The sequence below is a fragment of the Sinocyclocheilus anshuiensis genome, unplaced genomic scaffold (assembly GCF_001515605.1).
Source record: "Sinocyclocheilus anshuiensis isolate Anshui unplaced genomic scaffold, SAMN03320099.WGS_v1.1 scaffold319, whole genome shotgun sequence".
NCBI lineage: Eukaryota > Metazoa > Chordata > Actinopteri > Cypriniformes > Cyprinidae > Sinocyclocheilus > Sinocyclocheilus anshuiensis.
This window is the reverse complement of record NW_015552566.1, coordinates 1,334,179-1,354,040: the sequence shown is the minus strand read 5'-3', so window position 1 is coordinate 1,354,040 and position 19,862 is coordinate 1,334,179. Positions and strand designations below refer to the sequence as shown.

Sequence of the window (19,862 nt, the reverse complement as noted above, 5' to 3'; positions counted from 1 at the left end):
CCGACGAGCTGCGCAAAAAATCGCGCGAATATGAACGTGGTTTTGCGCAGCTTGCCTGTGAACAACGGCTCTGTGTAGTTAATGCTGCTCAATGTGAAAGCCCAGGTGATGGAGATTTACCGCTGATTACAGAACCGGCTTTACTCATAAGATGCGCTTTAAATATCGCATGCGATTTATTGTGCAGCCCTAACTAAGACTGAAACAAAAATAAAGCTAAATAGAAATATTAAAAACTACCAAAAAAATGACAAAAGCACACAAAATGACAAACTCAAATTAAAATGAAAACTGAAAAAAGCTCATTTAAAATAATACTATAACAGTATATAAATAATACAAAAATAACACCGTTTCAATAATCGTTATATTAGTCAATCTTCATAATCATTAGTTACAGCCCTCTACTTACAATACAGACCTCACTAATCACTTAGCTTGTTGTTTAGCAGGTACTGCTTAGCCTGAAGAAGTTGCTTAAAGGCTAGTGGATTTTTACCATTAGGTCAGCCAACTAGCACAGCAGTCAGCTTCTGAGGGCCTGTGACACTTCACACACTGTACACAATACAGCTCCCACAGCGCAATGCCGAGCTGCCATGGAGATCTCCACGGCAACATTTTAAGTCCTGGGTCTCGGGGGGGCAATCATTCCCGGCACGCTCTCCGGCTGAATGCTACCGGACCAATGCTGGTGCAATATCATCTGACTCAATTGTCTGAGGAGATCCCGTCTGCCTTACTGACTGATTCACTCACACAGATCTGCTGAAGCTGCATGTTTTGCCACACACTGAATTGAATAAGACGACAAAGACTTGAAATTCCTGCCAAGGCAGGCATGTTTTGAGATGCCTCATCTGTCTCGAACCGTAACTCTCTCAGCTAAAATACACTGTTTGCTTTAGACAACTGCAGCATGTCCTTGCCTCTCTTTAATGGTCACGGCTATAGCAATAAGCAGCTGGTCTCACACTACAGACACAGAGGACCACACAAAACCCAATCCCTATATACAAAAAGCACGATTTATGTATTATATACTTGTGCCTAAGAGTAAATGGGTGGGATGGGAATGTAATGAGTAACTTCTTGCCACTGTCTAAAAGGAATGTGGAGCTTGTGCTTGCTTTCAGTCAGTTACAGCAGCCATCATTAGTTCAAAGTGAAACTGACTGTTTCTCTTCAGACCTAGTGGCACCATATGGTTATTTTATCTTGCTTTAAATTGAATGTTTACACAGATCTCCCCCAATCCAATCCAATTCTAATCACAAGCATTAGGTCAGGTGGTGGAAGCTAAGGTTAAGTATAGGTGCTGTTAACACAAATTTTAAACCAACCTACTGCAGGGAAATTCTGCAAATGATGTCCTCAAAGTATTTTGCAAAAAAAAAAACATATCTGAGACACAACAAACAGGACAAAAACTTTATTTTTATTTATTAAATTGTGATCCTTTTTACACTAATCTGTGAAAATATTTGATGTTATTTACAATATTCATTTTAAGGATCTCAAAAGTCCTTATTAATACTGGGGTTTTATTTTTATATATTTTAAGTTTTAGTGAGGTTTTTTTTATTAGTACATTAAACAAATGAAAGTTACTAAATGACTAAATTAACTAAATGAAAACAAAAAATGTCTACTTGACAACGAACTAAACAAAAAAGTACATTTATGTTTTATTATGCTTTATTTCAGTTAGCGTTTATTTTATTTTAAAAGACAATGTTTATGATTTTAGTTTTAGATGATCAGAACAACAAAATGGAGATACATCATTGAACTCTGGATTTGCATAGGCCTAAAACAGTGGATTTCAACCTTTTTGACTCCAAGCCCCCCACGGTTCACAACAATATTCAGGGTCCCAGGCCCCACTTTTCCAGTTATGCATGATTGACTGGATAAGGATTAAAATTAACAATTTTTAAAGATATTTTTTACTTACAATTTCCCTCTAATAAAAGCTTGGAAGGCTAGAGCTTCTTTTAAAATAATTTCAAGACAGCCTTTGAGCACAAACCCATTGTATGCTACTCTGCAGGTTCAGGAAACAGTCTTCCATAAAATACATCACACAGCGTCACACACGGCGGGCTTGAGTGAGCGGAGGCCGGCAGCCTTGAGAACGGCGCGGCTGGCGGATTCGACGAAGGAGCGGCTGGCGGGCATGCGGCGGGCTGGACTCTGCTTCGTCCACGGTGAAAGCCGATCCGGCGATCCACAGCGCAAAGTTGATGTATTTCCTCAGTAACCAGCATGGATCAGCTCTAGGCATGACGATGTGGATATAGTCCTCTTTTGGAAGGCCAAATAAAGTAGTTTCGCTTTCACAACGAAACACAGCGTCTTCACGACATGGCGGCAGCAACAATACTACAGCGAGAATAAGAAATCTTTCTTTGCATGAACATTTGGGCGACGTTACGCAAATCTTCCCACATCGTGATCTTTACAGATCTTCTTTATGCACCAAGAGCTTGTAACACTTCAAAGAGAAAGGAACAATTTAAATCGCATCATATGACCCCTTTAAGTTCCCTTTGTAAGCTTGCTGAGGCCCCCTGGTTGAGAACCACTGCCCTAAAACAATTTCAAACCAGCCATTCCATTGAATTGCATCATAAAACAGCTGGCTTTTAAATAGATCAAAGTGTGTATGAGGTTTGTGCCTCGGCATTGCACAACCCTAAAGTCAATCCCCTTGTCCTTCAGTCCTCCCTCAGTTGGGTGAAGTCCAGTTGTATGGCACAATTAATAAATGTGAAGGCTGGAGGACCAGACGAAACCAGTTTACATTAGACTATACTGATATGCTAATCTCCCCATGACACTAAAGCCAAGCATGTTCTAAGACTTTACTCCATCCTTTATCCTTTAAGCCCATCGCAATCTAGGCCTATATAGTGTGAACAACAGTGTGAGTTTAATACATTAACACATGCATCACATATGGCACTGCTGCAGAAGTTCAGTACAGTTTAGAACAAAAATAAAACCCTGAAGATTAATTTGCAACCCTATGCAGGTAAATCATTCAGAGGGATCAGGACAGAGATATTACACTATTACACTCCTAACTAGGCATGCTTATTGTTTTCCCCATGACAAAGTGAATTTTATCAATGATAAAAAGGCAAGTGCAAAGTCCCATTGTGAAAACAATAATGCTTCAACAGCAAACTGAAAAAGAAGCAAACTTACTAAATGGCAGCAGCACAAATTGGCAGTTAAACCTTTAGTCATGCACAACAAGGGACACCTGCCAAACTTTATCACAACTAAGATCATGGTGGCCTACATGAGACGCAAGCGAGATGTAAATGAAGCTGCAGCCTCTATAGATCCCCTGTGGAGTGACATGATGTGTTGGGGCAACAGTGCATGGTGTTGAACATTTGGCATTAGTAATAAAAAAGCTGCAGACAGCGATCCTTGTAATTTAAGCTGTGCAAAATGTAAAACGATAAAACAATATTTTACAGTCAGCCATGATTAAACAGAAGCATCCAATAATACACTGTAAAACTATTTAGAGTTGTAAATAAAATAAAGAGTACTGGAGTACATTTTACAAGAAAATCCTATTTCAGGTTTAACTCAAATGTGTTACTTGCTGTTTCTTTGTAATTGTTTGTAAATTTACTAGCAATTTCTGAGTGCAAATTGTTTCTACATCAATTTCTTTTCAGTGTAGGATGGATAAAAACTAGTACAATTCAGCTGATCATGTGATCTCAACATAGCTGCCCTCATTAGGATCCATTTATTTTATAATAAGTAAAATAGTCAATTGAGTCTTCATTTCAACTGAGATTCCAAAAAACTTGAGATTCCAAACTTTTTTGAGGTAATATTCATATCCGTGCAAAACGTTTTTGAATGAGAGCATCCTCAAAAGCAGCTCATAATTAAAATTTGAAATATAATGCTGATCAAAGGTTGCAGATTGGCAATAAAAATTACAGTATAATTACTAAAACTGCAACAACTGGCAAACAAAAGATGGCCTAACCAGCTTCCTAAACATCTTTATTAAGCATTTATTACGTATAATGCAACTGCATACATGTCAACTGCACAAACACATCTATTTCACAGCTAATGAAGAGCTCACATCAGTCACAACCAGACATCATCCGGAGCATCAAATCCAACATATTAAACACAGTCAAAGGCTGTCAGAGAGAGACCCATTCCACAACTGTCAGGTGCCATAATGACAGTCAGTCTCTTCCAAGGTCTCCTTAAATGTGACACGAATTGCAGCAGCTAGCTAACTGACAGTGTGCACAACACCCGGCTATTTGCTCTAAAACGGATCTAATGACAGCTTATAGCTCAAAAATAATTCGCAAATGACAGGATCACTCCTACGTGATAGCCAAATTTGTAATCCCAACACTTACCAAACAGATCCCTCTATATTTAACTGGTAGCAATAACCTTCTATCGGCATACATGCACCGTGACTTTCCATGTGTGGCTACTTCCGCTTCCCGGTCGAGGAGCGCGACACTTTCCTCAATGAAAGAGGAGGGGGGTCGATAAACAGACGCGCGTTTAAACCAACAAGCTATTAATTACTAATACGATATTTTTAAAAGTAAATTATGTAACATTTTCAATATTATTGGCTCTTTTGGCCATTAAAAACTATTCAATACAGAGTAACCTAAAAATTAGACCGTAGTAAAACCTTGCTCTCCCTCTCTCGCTCAATAGTTCCGTCCCACTGAAGGTGACCTTCAGTTTATTGGTGTTCCTGCGCGCTATTACAGAACATGTGCGTTTGGATCTCACACACACAGCAAGCGGACAGGTTACTAACAACACTTTACACTGCTGATAATGAACGTTACCCTGTAAATAACAAGTAAAACATCTCTGGATTAATCTCTAGTGTTCAAGTTTAAGAACTTCAGGTGGTCGTTTTATCCCAGATCTGCACTTGCTATTGACTTTGCTACAGCAGACATACAGTTCACGTTCTGTTTATCATGCTGAACGTCTTGCTAAATTGCCATATTGCAATTAACTTTTTTTGTTAGACGAAATGTTTAAATTAATTGTAGTACTGTTATATGTAAATGCAGATTGCTATAGTCCTAAATCACAAAAAGCTGAACTGGGACACGTGAAATTACAATAAACACTTGTATTCTATTTTTGTCACTTCTGTGTGTGTGTATGTATTCATGCAAAATAATACAGACATCAACTTACATCCACCTTTGCTATAGTTTACCATCCTATTAGCCTAAATTAGTCTCACCTATTAAAATTACACAAAAACATTTGATATAAATGGTTCAACCACTACAACACAAGCTAAATATTTATCCAGTAGTAACGAATGAATGAAAAAATCAGAAAGGAAAGCCTAATCACACCACTGACACAGAATGGACATTTTATTTTAATTTTAGTTTGATAACCTATTGAGAAACCCCCTGTGAATGAGTTTGTCTACAACTAAGCACCCTGATAAGATACAGATCAAGAGCAGTACTTAAAGCACATTAGACCAGACATAAAAATGAATGGCCTGTACAAGGCTGTAAGCACCTACTTCCCTTTCAGAAACATAAAGGTGTTTATGGGTCTACAGCAGACACCCCTGCAGTACTTTGCCCGTTTATGTCCTTTGATACCCTCTATCCAGTCAATCATACATCAGATCTCAACACTGATTTACTCTAAACTGCAATGGACTTATGTTAAAATACATCAAGATCAGTAAGAGCAGAGTGATTTCTGCATGCTACAGTGTACCTTAAATGGCTTTATAGCTCACTTACCGCAGGCACATGGATCCTTCAAGGCTGTCTTGCTGGTGTCTTTGTCGTTTGCTGTCTCGCCTTCCCGGGCAAGATCAACGGGGTTGCAGCTGGGCACTGATGCTGGGATGTCATTCGTCTTGCTAACCATGATTCGTTTCCCACAAGACTTATTTGGTTTCGGAGTTAGCAACAGATGTCCGTCGCTGAGGGCTGTGATGCGGGTCTGTTGTATGGCCTTCTCCGTCAGACGGAAGTTACATGCAAAGATATTACAAAAACAACTTAACTTGCGAAGGACAGTTCTCAGCCTGGCTGTCACACGTGGTTTCTCCTCCTCTTGACCTGCTTGCCTTTGTATTTGTCCCACCCACCAAACACGCACGGCTACGGCAGCCCGATAGCTCCATTTGGAGAAGAGCGTTTTGCTGACTCGGTTTAACGTTAGATGTTTGGTGCGTTAAAAACAGTTCATTAAAATATGTTACGTGAACCAGATTTGAAATTCCTGGCTGTAAATAAAATATAAAAAGATAAAAGTGTCTGCATTATACCTCAAAAACAATAGTAATTGCAGGTCCGGTTCTTTTCAAAGATCCGGTTTAAAAACGATCCAGTAAAACACTTACAAAAATGTTACAAATAATTGTTTTAAACCCACTTTAAAATATTGAATGGTAAGCCTATATATCCTTCAAGTGAATTTGTGGAAGCAGTAATTGGATCCTTTTTATTTTTTATTTATACCATATTGTATTTGCAATGTTAATTCTAGGTCAATTCTTTATCCATAAATGTAAGTGCATGAAGACAAAACCTGTGTTTTACTTGTAGCTATTATCCATCATTTCCAATATCTAAGAGTTAACAGGCCTGCAATTTTGCAAGAATGATATTTAAGATGAATGAAAAGTCCCATATTTGTTCATTTGCACATTTTACCCCAAATTCTATTGGTGTGCCTTGCTTTATTAATTATTTATTTGCACTTATGAATGCAATTATAAATGTGTAATTCGTTTATCATGTTTAATAAAAAAGCTATGTTGTGATTGTGTCAAAGTTCCTGAAATCTCAGGCATATTCTAACCTTGCAATGAAGTCATATATCGGAACATATCTTTGTGTATTACATTTTTTTTTAAATGAGTTTTACTAATAGGGATGTTTATTTAAATTTTATGTGTCCCATTTTGGTTTGTTGCAGTCATGATTCATTCATTTTGGGAATGTCTTTTGTCTACAAATATTTTTTAAATGGCATTTAAAAAAAAATGAAAATCACCTTTCTTTCACTGAATTCTCTAATAATCTGTCTTATTTACAACTTAAATGAAGTTAACAACGGAATAAATGTTGTGTATAATAATAAATAATAAATGTATAAATGAATAACAACTGACACAGTGGTTTAATAAAGCCATTTAATCATATTATAGAGTAAGCAGTGGATTATTTATTGCAACATTATTGTTGCACAATTTTCTGTGTGCCGTTTAAATTACTGTGTACATTTCAAGACTTTCCGAATTGTTTGTGAAACAGGACACTGATGTCTGTTATTGGCCATTGGCCAAACATGCAAATACAGTGTGTTAACATTACTGCAGTTTCCCATGGAATTTGGTTCTAATCAATTCTTTCCCAGTCATATTCCTGTCCTTTAAAACAAGACAACTTATATAGCTGTTTTAAAACCTCTACCACATAACAGTCAGTTTAAGGGAAGACAAGTTATTCCATACTTAAGGACAAAAAAGCCAAATAAAATCAAATCTTGGTAAGCACGCTGCTCATGAAAATGGGGACTACAAAATAACATCAGACAAAAACAGATATTGCATGTACTGTATCTATGGATTATGGTTTGCAATTCACCATAATGTTCAAAAATGTATGTTGTAAATATAATTATGTAGAAGTCATCTTGTGAGGCAGTATTGCTTATCTCTTTAACATCACAATTATTAACTTAAGAACAATTAAGCATTTCATTAGCATCAATATGTTTCCAAGATGAATCATTAAATTGAAAAACAGAAATCTATTAATTAACTAGTGGATGTGATTATATGATGTATCACAGTCTAACACAACCTACTTGCATTCTAAATCCTCCTTATCTCTGCACTGATACAATACAAAAACTGGTTATAGGCCTTTTAAATAGTGTCAGGCATATGTGTATACATTTACAAAATAAGGTTTCAGACCCTGAGTGAAGCAAATATCACTTTGTTAGGGTTGTGTCAAATTAGACACAATTTTAAGATGAAAGGAAAACATCTTATGCATTCAGTAACAATCCCTGTGAGGGCTGCTGATCATATTAAGATTTTTAACAACCATATATTCAATATTCAAAGCAAATTTATCATCTGATCTAATAAAGCAAAGAGAAATACCACATATACAATTGTAAATATCTTTAGAAAAGCTCAGTTTCAAACAGATGCTACTAAATCTTTTACTGTCACATTATTTTGCAAAATGATGTTTGTTGTCACAGGCTTGTGACACAAAGGTCCTCTATAGTATAGCCTACTTTTTAGGCCCCATTATTAAAAGAATAGTTCACCCGAAAATGACAATTTGAGAGAAATCTAGCATTGCATCACTTGCTCCCCAATGGATCCTCTGCAGTGAATGGGTGCCGTCAGAATGAGAGTCCAAACAGCTGATAAAAACATTACAATAATCCACAAGTAATCCACATGAATCCAGTACATCATGTTTGTGAGAAATAAATCCATCAACGTGCTTTAACTTCAAATTATTGCTTATGGTTAATTTATAATACAAGTCCCCTATCCATGATATTGCTTTCTCCAGTAGTGTCTTCTTGTCTAAATCCGAAGAGGAATATGCACAGCTCAAGCACTGTTTACAAGCAGAAACAGTCCAAAACATTTCTAAACAAATATGTTGGTGGATTTTGTTATGAGAGGACAACAGGGGGTGGACTTTTTCCACTGGAGGAAGCGTTATTATGGACTCATATTTTGGACAAAAGTGATGGTTTAAAGTTAATGATGGGTTTGTTTCTTACAACGACATGGCTTTCACAAGACATTAATTGATGGACTGGAGTCGTGTGGATTATTTTGATGCTCTCATTCTGACGGCACCCATTCACTGCAGAGGATCCATTGGTGAGAAAGAGATGTAATGCTAAATTGCTCCAAATCTGTTCTGATGAAGAAATAAACTCATCTATATCTTGGATTGCCTGAGGGTGGGCACAATATCAGCAAATTTTAATTTGAGAGAACTATTCCTTTAAACTTATTAGTGTCTGTTAATTGTCAAGAAAGTTGCCTGTCACTCTCATCCAGTCCTATTTCCATTTCCATGGACTGATCCTCTCTTAGTTATACATCTAAGAGCAGGAGTTATGCCTCAGTTTATACCACACCACATCTAATCTTGCATATTATGAATTTACAAGCTTTTGCTATACAAACACTTAATATGTTTGCAATATGTATCACATTGCTATTAATCATTAAATCTCCTGGTATATGCACATATACCTGCCCACACAGAATTATAAAACAAACAGCATTGTGATTCTAATGACACAAATGCAAACATGTTATCTGCAACATCAGACTAAAACATTACAGCATAAGCAGCATAAGCTAATCAGTCCTTTGGGCATCACTGGCTCATTTAATGATGGCAGAACAATGGTGCGTTGACCCTTGAGCCCACTCTCTTCTAATCAACAAGCCCACATATAAACACACTATATACCAGAAGCACTTAAGCAAATGATTCAGGCTGTATAGATCTCATTCACACAGGATTTATCTGTCTGACTGAAGCAGTATTTAGGGGATAAAATCCCCATCGCATCTGGAGGGTTCAGAGAGTGCACTTGTGGTGACACCAGACAGACAACCTGATCATTCAGAAATATCTGAGATGAGCTATTCCACAACAAGGGCATACAGATTAAAAAAAACCCAGCTGAACAAAGACTCAGCAGTAACAAGTTCACAAGGACACTGACTTCAGCCTGTTTCGCACATCCTGCGTATGCAGCAAGTAAACAGCAGGGTCACGCTTTCACACTGACAGTGCTTCGGCGGCTCTAAATAAAGTGATTTCTGGGTTACTACATTGCATTTTCCTTTTAATAAAGGCTAAAATGTTTAAAATGGTTATTGGAAGTGTGCAATTAGGAATTATTACTTTAAATGAAGAGGTGACTGCATTTGCATCCAAATGGCAATTTGCATGAAAGCCAAACACCTTTGAAATTTAGAATTTCTGATTCAGATTTACTGAACATACACAATGACAGACATCTTTTATAGGCTTAAAAAAAAAAAAATCATCAATGACTATAATGCTAATAAATAAATAAATAGATTTATCCTGCATTTTAAACGTGTTTTGTGCTGTGGGATCTGGCATGAACGTGGTTCATATCCGGTTCTTAACTGAACTGCATTTACTTTAAAATGCATGGTGTGATCAGGGTTCCGATCGTACTTATACACGTAAAATGCAAATCAGCACTTTATTACTAACTAAAACATCTCTGTCATTTACCGAATTTAAAACGTCGGGATCATTCAACATGCATTCTAGCCTTTCTTGCATTTCCTTTCTTCACGATCCACGATTAACGGAAGCTGAAATTAAGTCAATGTAAACGTTTACAGCGCTCTCTTTAGGAAGAAAAATTAGAGATTTCTGTATAAGACGGTCAAATACTTTGATAGATAATGTGATATTGATTGATACTAATTAATAAAATAGCTCAGTTGTTATTGCGAGAGCAGAATAAAGAGAAAAGGCAAAGAATACGCAATACTGCACTGAAAATGCGTATCAATAGCACAATTTTTTTTATTTTACGTGCTATTTATTAACAGAAACTGACTTTGGCGTGCATATGAAACGCACGTGTTTGACGTGCATATAATTCACAGTTTTTGCGTGCATATGATACGCACTTTGTTGGCATGCATATAATAAGCATTTTGGCGTAGGCCTACATATAACACGCACCTACCCCACACACCTAAACCTGCCAACTGTGAATAAGTGCACAGATGTCCAAGAGATATTAAGAAGAATAAGTATATGTTAAATTCAGTATGATATGAAAATTCATCCTGTTTTTTGGTAAATGCATGTTTGTGTATTTTTTTTACACACGATTTTTTTTTCCTTGTGCCATTTTTCTTCCAGTGAAAACGACAGGCTTCTCTCTGGTGACTAATACAGGGTTTCACCAATCATTTAGTCCACTTAAATTCCACCCCTCCAAGACTGACTGCAAGTTAGCATTTATTTTGAGCGCAATGGCCACATCCCAAAATCCCATCAACAACCGATGGCTAGAACCTAGTCCCCGCTCTGCATTTCATTCTATTTCGATAACCTGTTACACTTGCATGGGTGTACATCACAATACAGAAGAAAATATCAGTTGCTGCTTTCATTTCATTGCTACATTAAATATCTACCTATCTATACCTGTCTGCAACTTAATCAGCGACGACAGACGTAGTATAATATGAAAAGAACAGCAGTTAATGTAAGGGCAGCACAAATGTCAGTGTAAATGCTATAACCTGTTAATATAGCCAGTGAAAAAACTACACACTGCAGATGCAGGATGCATAAAACAGGCCTTATGAAGCACTTCATGTTCGTGTAGTGAGGCCCTCAGGGTCATTTTTGATTACGAAAATGCCTTACAGCAACATAATCACGAGTCGATTTTGGTTCAACAAGAACGTAAGCAAAAATCTCTCCTCGGTCTAATAATCACTGCATGTGCAAACTGTAAAAAAAGCAAACCGTGTTGCAAATATAAACGTTTCTGTCACTGTCATAATGGAAAGTTTCTCCCAAGGGGCTCAAGGTGCAATTCAGGTTTAGATATCATAAAAACAAGCAGGTCGAACTGTAAAAGAAACACTCATTCAGCGTTGTTCTCTGTGGTGGATGCAGTGGTCGCAGTGGCTTTAGCTACTGTTGTTGCCAGTCTGCTTACTGAAGCTCCCTGATCGAGCTCCTCTGACTCCTCCCCCTCTGCTTCCTGCAAGGCATGTCTGTGTGGTGGGCGGAGCCGGGATCTGTGTCTGTAGGGGTAGAGGAAGAGGGCGGGGTCAGGCATGGCCATCGGCTCCTCGGGGCCTGTCACCCTCTCGCGTGGCACACACTCCCTGGCGCGTTCGGTGCGGAGATTCGAGGAGAGCCGGCTCGAGCTCCGTCGTTTGGGTTTGATGGTGGTCGGGCTGCTGGCACTGGCCTGAGGCGAAGGGTAGATGGGAGGCTTGTCTGCACCGGGCTGGGCCAGCCTCCTGCGTTGCTGCAGCTTCTGCTCCTGGAGTTTCTGCTTGGCTGAATGCAGCTGGAAGGACAGGTACGCAGCCGCCTCCGTCTGCTTCTGCAGCTCGGTGTTGAGCGCAGTGGTCCTGTGGCTGCGGTGTTTTAATTCCTCCAGGAAATGGCGCTCCTTTTCCTTCAGACTGGCGCGGAGAGCACCCACCAGGACCGACTTCTGACTCAGCTCCCATCGCAGATCACTCTGGATCTGTTGTTGCTCCTGCAGATGCTCCTCCACCTCCCCACAACGAGCTTCCAGCTGCTCCTCTTCCTCTTTCACCTCTGGAATACATATAGAACAGACACATTTATTGTAATAAAACTCGATTAAGTGTGATTAATGATTCAATGAACTACAGACATGGTCAGTTAGTCCAAGCACTGTTTATTATACAACTTTCAGAAGGTTGAGTTTTTACAGGAATATCTATAGGAAATGATAGTCATGGCATGATTGTTTCAAGTTCATCTTGAACAACTTAAATTGTCTTTGGAAGCCCCAAGCAAATTTGTCAACATCAACAGACAATCTTAGAGACATTTTGAATAAAATTATATTATATTGTATAGATAATATATTGTATATTGAACAAATATATTGCAGTATAATCCAATATATTATATTGTATAAATATCATTTAAATAATACTAAAATATTGTGTGACATACTTGTGATCTGTAAATCTTAAATATATTGAGAAATCAATGTTTTATCCACGTTATCAACTTTATTCTACAACAATGTGAAATGTGAAAACATTAAAAAACATTGTTGAACTGTTCATTATATAGTGTCTATAAGATTTTTAAATGTTTTTGAATAAGGTCTCTTATGCACACCAAGCAATAATGTGAAATAATAACTGTTTTCTATTTGAATGTATTTTAAAATGTAATTTGTTCCTGTGATGGCATAGCTTTATTTTCAGCAGTCACTGCTCCAGTCTTCAGTGTCACATGGTCTTTAAGAAATTATTCTAATATGCTGATTTGCAACTCAAGAAATATTTATTATTATTATCAATGTCGAAAACAGTTGTGCTGCTTAATATTTTTGTGGAAACCATGATCCCCCCCATGCCCCCCCCCCCCAAACAAACAAACATTTATTTTAAATGGAAAACATTTGTAACATTATAAATGTCTTTATTATCACTTTTGATTACTTTAATGCATCCATGCTGAAAGAAGTATTCATTTATTATTTTTTTTAAATGTAGTGTATAAAATGTGTAATTAAAACATTTGGTACACTGTAAAAAAAAAAACGACAGCTGTGGTTGCCGGAATTTTACCGTAAAAAAATACGGTAGCAATGTTTTAGGTTTTACGGTTTTAACTTAAATTTACAGTTAAATACCGTAATTTCATTAACTGATATAATGTTAATATACCAACCTATTGAAGTACTGAAATCTGTTTTGTACCTCTGTAATACACTGATAACCACCAAATGCAGGTGGTGATGAGAAAGTCACATGATGAACCAAAGCCCATCACAAGCAGCTTTTAAATAATAACATATATAGAAGGTGCACAGTGTCATTCACACAAACACCAAACACCATCACGGTAACACACATGAAACTGAAATAATGCAATAAACATTCATTTAACAACATTAGGTGTAACACTCAACCCTAATATACAAAACTGATAAGAAAAAACTAAGAAGAAACAGTTATTTCAGCAAAAAAACATCAGATTTGAAATGTAATGCAGGGAATTCTGGGAATGTCAATTTACGGTTATTCTCTGTAAATTATACAGTCTTTTTCACTTCCAAAAACTGTATACTACCGTAAAATTAATGTCCAATACATGTAATGTCCAATTATATTTTAATAAATCCAATTATATTATATTTTCACTGTATATAATAGGGGAATTTAACGTTAACCATTTAACAGGTTTTTACTGTAGCATTTACAGTCATTTTTAACAGTGTATATATACTTTTGAAAACTCTTTTACATTTTTGACCTTGTTTGGTGGGTCCAAGCCTTAAGTGGGGGGATCAAACCCCCCTGTAATTCACATCTCGAGTTTAGCCCGTTTTACATGCAGCTTAAACATAAACTAGAGAAAGTGAAGACCCAGAAGCTAAACACCACACTCTCTACTGTACAAATGAGTGTATGATCTTATGTGTGATCCACCTTGTGACATGAAAACAGGCATGACTAATATGTACAAGCCTCTCCGTATAAAATCAGATTTAGCCGTAAAAGCACATTTCGAACTAATCTGCGATCTAAAAGGTAATTGGATGTGGGAGAGGAAAGTAGACAAAACTGAGCAAATCCAAATCAACTAATCTCAACTCTGGTCTGGCTACTGGCAGGGTGTTCAGGGTTATCAGACGCATGAAATGTCTATAGGACAAGACCTCCCTGAGCATGCTTGACTACGGTGCCCACAAAGCATAGAGCAAATGTAAAGTAAATCGCTGACACACAGCAAAAATTCTCATTAGAAACTCACTTTGGAAAAACGTGTCTGCTAAATGAATAAATCTAAAGATATACTGCACTATTAACAAATCTTAAATCACGCTCATATTACTATAAATTATGAGTAAGAAAATGTGCTATAGAATTACATGGAAGTATGAAGAGCAGCTGCCATATAACATGCAATTTAACTACAATCAAACAAATGAAGGACAAAACATGTATTTTCCAGTTGAAAGCGTCTTTACACTCACATTAATGTAATGTCTTTCAGATAAATGACAGGCTAAGTAGACTGAAAATGAGTTACAGGAATCTGTGTCAGACGTTCTACACCTGATCCACATGAACCTGATGACCTCGTACTGTGAGCTCAACATCTTTCCCTCATTTCTGTCTCTCTCGCTTTTTACATTTTATTGCAACTCTGCCAGAAGACAGTTCTGTCTATCAGCTTGTCCAGAATGTCCTGAATTCACAGCCAGCCTATCAGTCCCACCCCATGTGTCCAGACTGAGATGAGCTCATAATGTGGCTATAGAAAATGCTGTGTTATCCGATCCCTAAATCTGATCTCTCCACTGTTCCTCATTGAGTTCACTCTTTGCTGCCTCTGACTCTTTTAATAGAATGTGTAATGAAACTGAGATGTCGACAACAATCAGTTGACAAAGGCATTTGTGCAGATAAGAAGCGATAGACCTCAAAAAATGATGAGTATTGTTCATTTAATACTCACATTGTGCAAGCAATATGCTTGTAAATTATGAAATCATTTCCTTCATCAAAGAGTGTTTGCTCCTTTGGGCTTCTTTGAAGACTAAACTAACACATCCAAAACATGCTGATGTTTGATCTCAGATGAATAATCATTCACAGCAAAGAAGTATTACATTGTAAGCAGGCTTCGCTAGTCACGACGCAGCATCAGTTAACACGCCCTGTTTCTATTTTTGACATGCTGCAGTTATTTCAGCAGTTTATTTTTCCTGTTCGTGGGAAATAAAAGTATTTTATTTCAGCATTAAATCTTTCACTTTTCCGCTTGCCTGTGCATCTGCGTTCTGAACATACTGTTAAGTATGTTTATTTTTTAATGACTGCAGGTTACACTGTTACGCCAGTAGGTGGCGACATGAGTTTATTAATTGAATTATTTAATCAACACAATAATTATTCGGGAACACAAGTGCTATGTATGTGTTGCTCAGTGACATAAAGGTTTATTATACATTTGTTCAGAGTTATCATCGCTGGCAGAGCACAAATACATAAAATATTGTTAATAATGTGTCTTAAATATAAGTATACACATTATTAACTTCTTGTTTATTGAACTTGTAGAAAAGAAATATCACGCTAACGACCTTGATGCTGGAAACTTTGCAAGTAGGCCAATTTACTTCGAACAGCTTTGTTGCAGTACGGAAGACATTAAAATAAAGGTATTCATTCATGTGACGGTAAAGCTGAATTTTCAGCAGCTGTTACTCCAGTTTTCAGTTTTTCAGTCACATGATCCTTACTATTATCAACGTTGAAAACAGTTGTGTTGCAGAATATTGGATTCTATATAGATCTTCTATATATATATATATATATATATATATACACACACACACACACACATACAGTTGAGGTCAAAATCTGCAAAATGTTAATTATTTTACTAAAATAAGAGGGATCATACAAAATGCATGTAATTGTTTATTTATTACTGACCTGAATAAGATATTTCACATAAAAGATGTTTACATATATAGTCCACAAGAGAAAATAATAGTTGAATGTATAAAAATGAGCCCGTTCAAAAGTTTACATCCCCTTGATTCTTAATTCTGTGTTCTAACCTGAATGATCCACAGCTGTGTTTTTTTGTTTAGTGATAGTTGTTCATGAGTCCCTTGTTTGTCCTGAACAGTTAAACTGCCTGCTGTTCTTCAGAAAAATCCTTCAGGTCCCACAAATTCTTTGGTTTTCCAGCATTTTTGTGTATTTGAACCCTTTCCAACAATGACTGTATGGGTTTGAGAGCCATCTTTTCACACTGCGGACAACTGAGGGACTCATATGCAACTATTACAGAAATTTTAAATGCTCACTGATGCTCCAGAAGAAAAAAAAACATGCATCAAGAGCCGGGGGGAGAAAACTTTTGAACAGAATGGAGATGTGTACATTTTTCTTATTTTGCCTAAATATCATATTGTTCATTTAGTACTGCCTTTCAGAGGCTACAGAAGATAGTTACATGTTTCCCAGAAGACAAAATAAGTTAAATTTACCCTGATCTTCAAATTCAAAAAGTTTTCAAAAAGTATATGAAGAGTTTATTTGCAAAAACAGATAACTCTGTTTTTATTAATTTTCATAAATCATGTTTTTTATTGTCATCATGTTTCTTATTGTGTTAGTTAGCTGCATTTTTTTTTGTTATTATTCAATCAAAACAACCCAACTGCAGTTTGATTGATATTAATTGGAATGCAGAATAAAACATGATTTTTGAACAGTTTTAAAGCTATCGGTTTTTGCAAACTCTCTCTCTCTCTCTATATATATATATATATATATAATGATTCTTTGATGAAAAGTTACAAACAAAAATTCTTACTGATGCCAAACTTGGTAGTGTATATTATGCTCATATTGTGGTAACTGGTTACATGATTAGTAAATGATTCACACAAATAGATTTTAAAACTTCCCACCACTGATTATAATTTACAAATCTCTTTTTTTCTCTCCTATTCTCAGTTTTCTTGTGCTATTCCTCTCTGTCTCCTTGCCCAACTTTGTCTCAGCAAAAAAACAAGCTGTAATTGGACACCCCCACTGGGACTGTGCAGCAAGAGCAGAGGAAAACGCAGGCAGGATCAATTTGTGGGCGAATGAGGCTGCGTCGGGCTGGAGGAGAGAGGGATGTCCTGCAGTATGGAGAGGAGTCGTCTACTGCTTAACAATGAGTGGCCTCTTAATGTGCGATTGGTTTGCTTTTTAGATAAATTATCACAAAGACACAGTCATTTAAAAAAACATTTGCCTCAAATCTAATCACTTGGAAGATTATATGGAATTGTAACAACAAAAGAAGTGTCGAGTGGATAATTGTATTTATTATCAGAGTCACTATGATGTATTCATGCTTGCCAAAGTCTTTCAAATGTGATCTAGTAACAAATATCAACATCTACCTAGATATACCATATAACCTAGATACTAGATGCTGTTGTATTAAATAGACCTACTGCTGTTGTTGCTGTGTACAACTGAACACCCGTGCTAAAAATACAAAAACTCTGCTCACAAATACATGAAAGAACATTTTTTGGAAGGAAACAGAGCTCACCTGCTTCACTCCTGCCTGGGGGCTTCATGTTGAGTTCCTGTGTAAGTTCTGTAAGTAATAGACAGACAGTGTTATTTCTAACCTTTTTTTTTTTTGTTAAAACATTTTTAAAAACAATACATTCAAGAATTATTATAGATCATGCTATACGTCCTAAATTAGTATTGGTTTTGCATTTATGTGATTCAATTAATTGTTTAGTGCATAAAATGTCCCACCCTGCATTTTACATTTCATTTGGACATGTGTCAGATTATGGATGTAAAAGCAATAAGAAGTAAAATAAGGCAATAATAATTTATTGTAATTAAACAATATAATTTACTCTGCCATTCAAAAGATTGGGGGCAAAACGATTTTATCTTAAATAAATTAATACATTTATTTAGCAGTGATGCATTCAAATTGATCAAAACTGAGAGTAAATATATTTATAATGTTACAAAAAAATGATATGCTGGTCTTTTGAATTTTCTATTCATCACAGAATCATGAAAGAAATATCATGGTTTCCACAAAAATCTGTTATAAATCTATCACACAAATCTATTACTTTTGAAAATATATAAAAATTGATAACAGTTGTATTTAATTGTAATAATATTCTACAATATTACTATTTTTACCATACTTATGAAGAATAAATGTTGAATATTACTAAAAAAACATTACAAAATCTTACTGACCACAAACTTTATAACGGTATATATATATAACACGGGGTTGTAAAGGAAAAACTGATTTCCTGTGTTGCAGATACCGAGAAGGCTCTAAACTAGCATGATTAGTTGCTCTACAGGACACAGAAGAGCAAAAAGATGAATATGCAGTGTGCTGGTTTTTCTGCCCTAGCTGGCTCAGCACATTTCCAGTAATGTTCAGGTAGAAAGGCCGTGACCTATATTACTGTGAGGGAAAACACAAACCTTGCACTGACAGGAAGCTATTGACCCGTGGTTCTCTCTGTGCAGCCTGTGCCATCAAAGTGAGCAACGTAACCCTGCTCTTCACTGCACAGGACTTTGTCGCTAGATTTAGCGACTTTTCAGACCCCTTGGCGACTTTTTTTCCAAAAAAGCTACTAGCGACAAATCTAGCGACTTCTTGGACAAACCTTAGCGAGTCTCTGTGATTGCTGGTACTGACGCAACGGCGCGAGGTCAGTGCGCACACACCTCTCTCTCTGCGTCTGCTCTGTACAGCGAGCGGCTGAGAGGAGCAGCGCCTTCAGTTAAAATAGATATTATGTTGCTTCTCTAATTTTACATGCACATATAGCCGAAATCACAGCACAGGAATTGTCTGTGTCTTGTCTTTTCTTATGTGCGTTTTATTTCATCAGACGATGGCTCAAATATAAAGCAAAATTTTTGTGCAGATTAACGTCTTGGAAGGGAGAGCTGGTTATGTAGTATGTAAAAGGCAACAGACGCGCTGACGTCATGAATATGCTAATTAGTGTATGACGTCATCTGGCGACATTTAGCGACTTTTCAAACTGGCTTTAGCTACTTTCTATTGAAAGAAGTTGGCAACACTGGATCTGTGCATCTAGTAGGGGTGGGGGTAAAAATCGATACAGCATAGTATCGCGATATTTTCCACGGCAATACTGTATCGATATACGGACGCCAAGTATCGATCTTTTATTATACTATTTCGTTACAATCCACTAGATGGTTTCCTCGTCACTGCGCGGTTTGACGCTCCGCTCAATATTCCAATCTACGAATGTGCGTTCCGCTCGTGTACCGACCGCTCATGCTCATCGGAAAAGCAATGTCCGCTCAAATAACGCGCTGACAGCAAATTTCTATGCAGTATAGGCCTACTTGTTCCGGTTTGCAGTAGCGCTACTGTGCTGTAACATGGTGTAGGCTAGTTCAGCTGTACTGGGCAACGCTGGTAAAATAATGCTAC

The 19,862-nt window shown here is 36.9% G+C and overlaps 2 protein-coding genes across 4 annotated transcripts in view; both read right to left on the bottom strand.

Moving 5' to 3' along the window:
* The window catches only part of cluha (clustered mitochondria (cluA/CLU1) homolog a), a 25,223-nt gene extending 19,099 nt beyond the window's left edge, over positions 1–6,124 (bottom strand). For 2 of the 3 annotated variants that reach the window (XM_016455624.1, XM_016455625.1), the window contains exon 1: positions 5,811–6,124. In XM_016455624.1, coding sequence (XP_016311110.1) covers positions 5,811–5,940 — 130 coding nt within the window. In that variant the 5' untranslated portion in view covers positions 5,941–6,124. Of the gene's footprint in view, positions 1–4,418; positions 4,506–5,810 lie in introns of those variants that run through there. The other variant, XM_016455626.1, reaches the window with a different exon arrangement.
* A 4,844-nt stretch (positions 6,125–10,968) lies between these two features.
* Positions 10,969–19,862, bottom strand: part of ccdc92ba (coiled-coil domain containing 92Ba) — an 11,414-nt gene continuing 2,520 nt past the window's right edge. Inside the window, exons 3-4 of the mRNA XM_016455582.1 lie at positions 17,943–17,990; positions 10,969–12,422 (exon numbers count right to left, since the gene is read on the bottom strand). Coding sequence (XP_016311068.1) covers positions 11,731–12,422; positions 17,943–17,990 — 740 coding nt within the window. The 3' untranslated portion in view covers positions 10,969–11,730. The remainder of the gene's footprint in view (positions 12,423–17,942; positions 17,991–19,862) is intronic.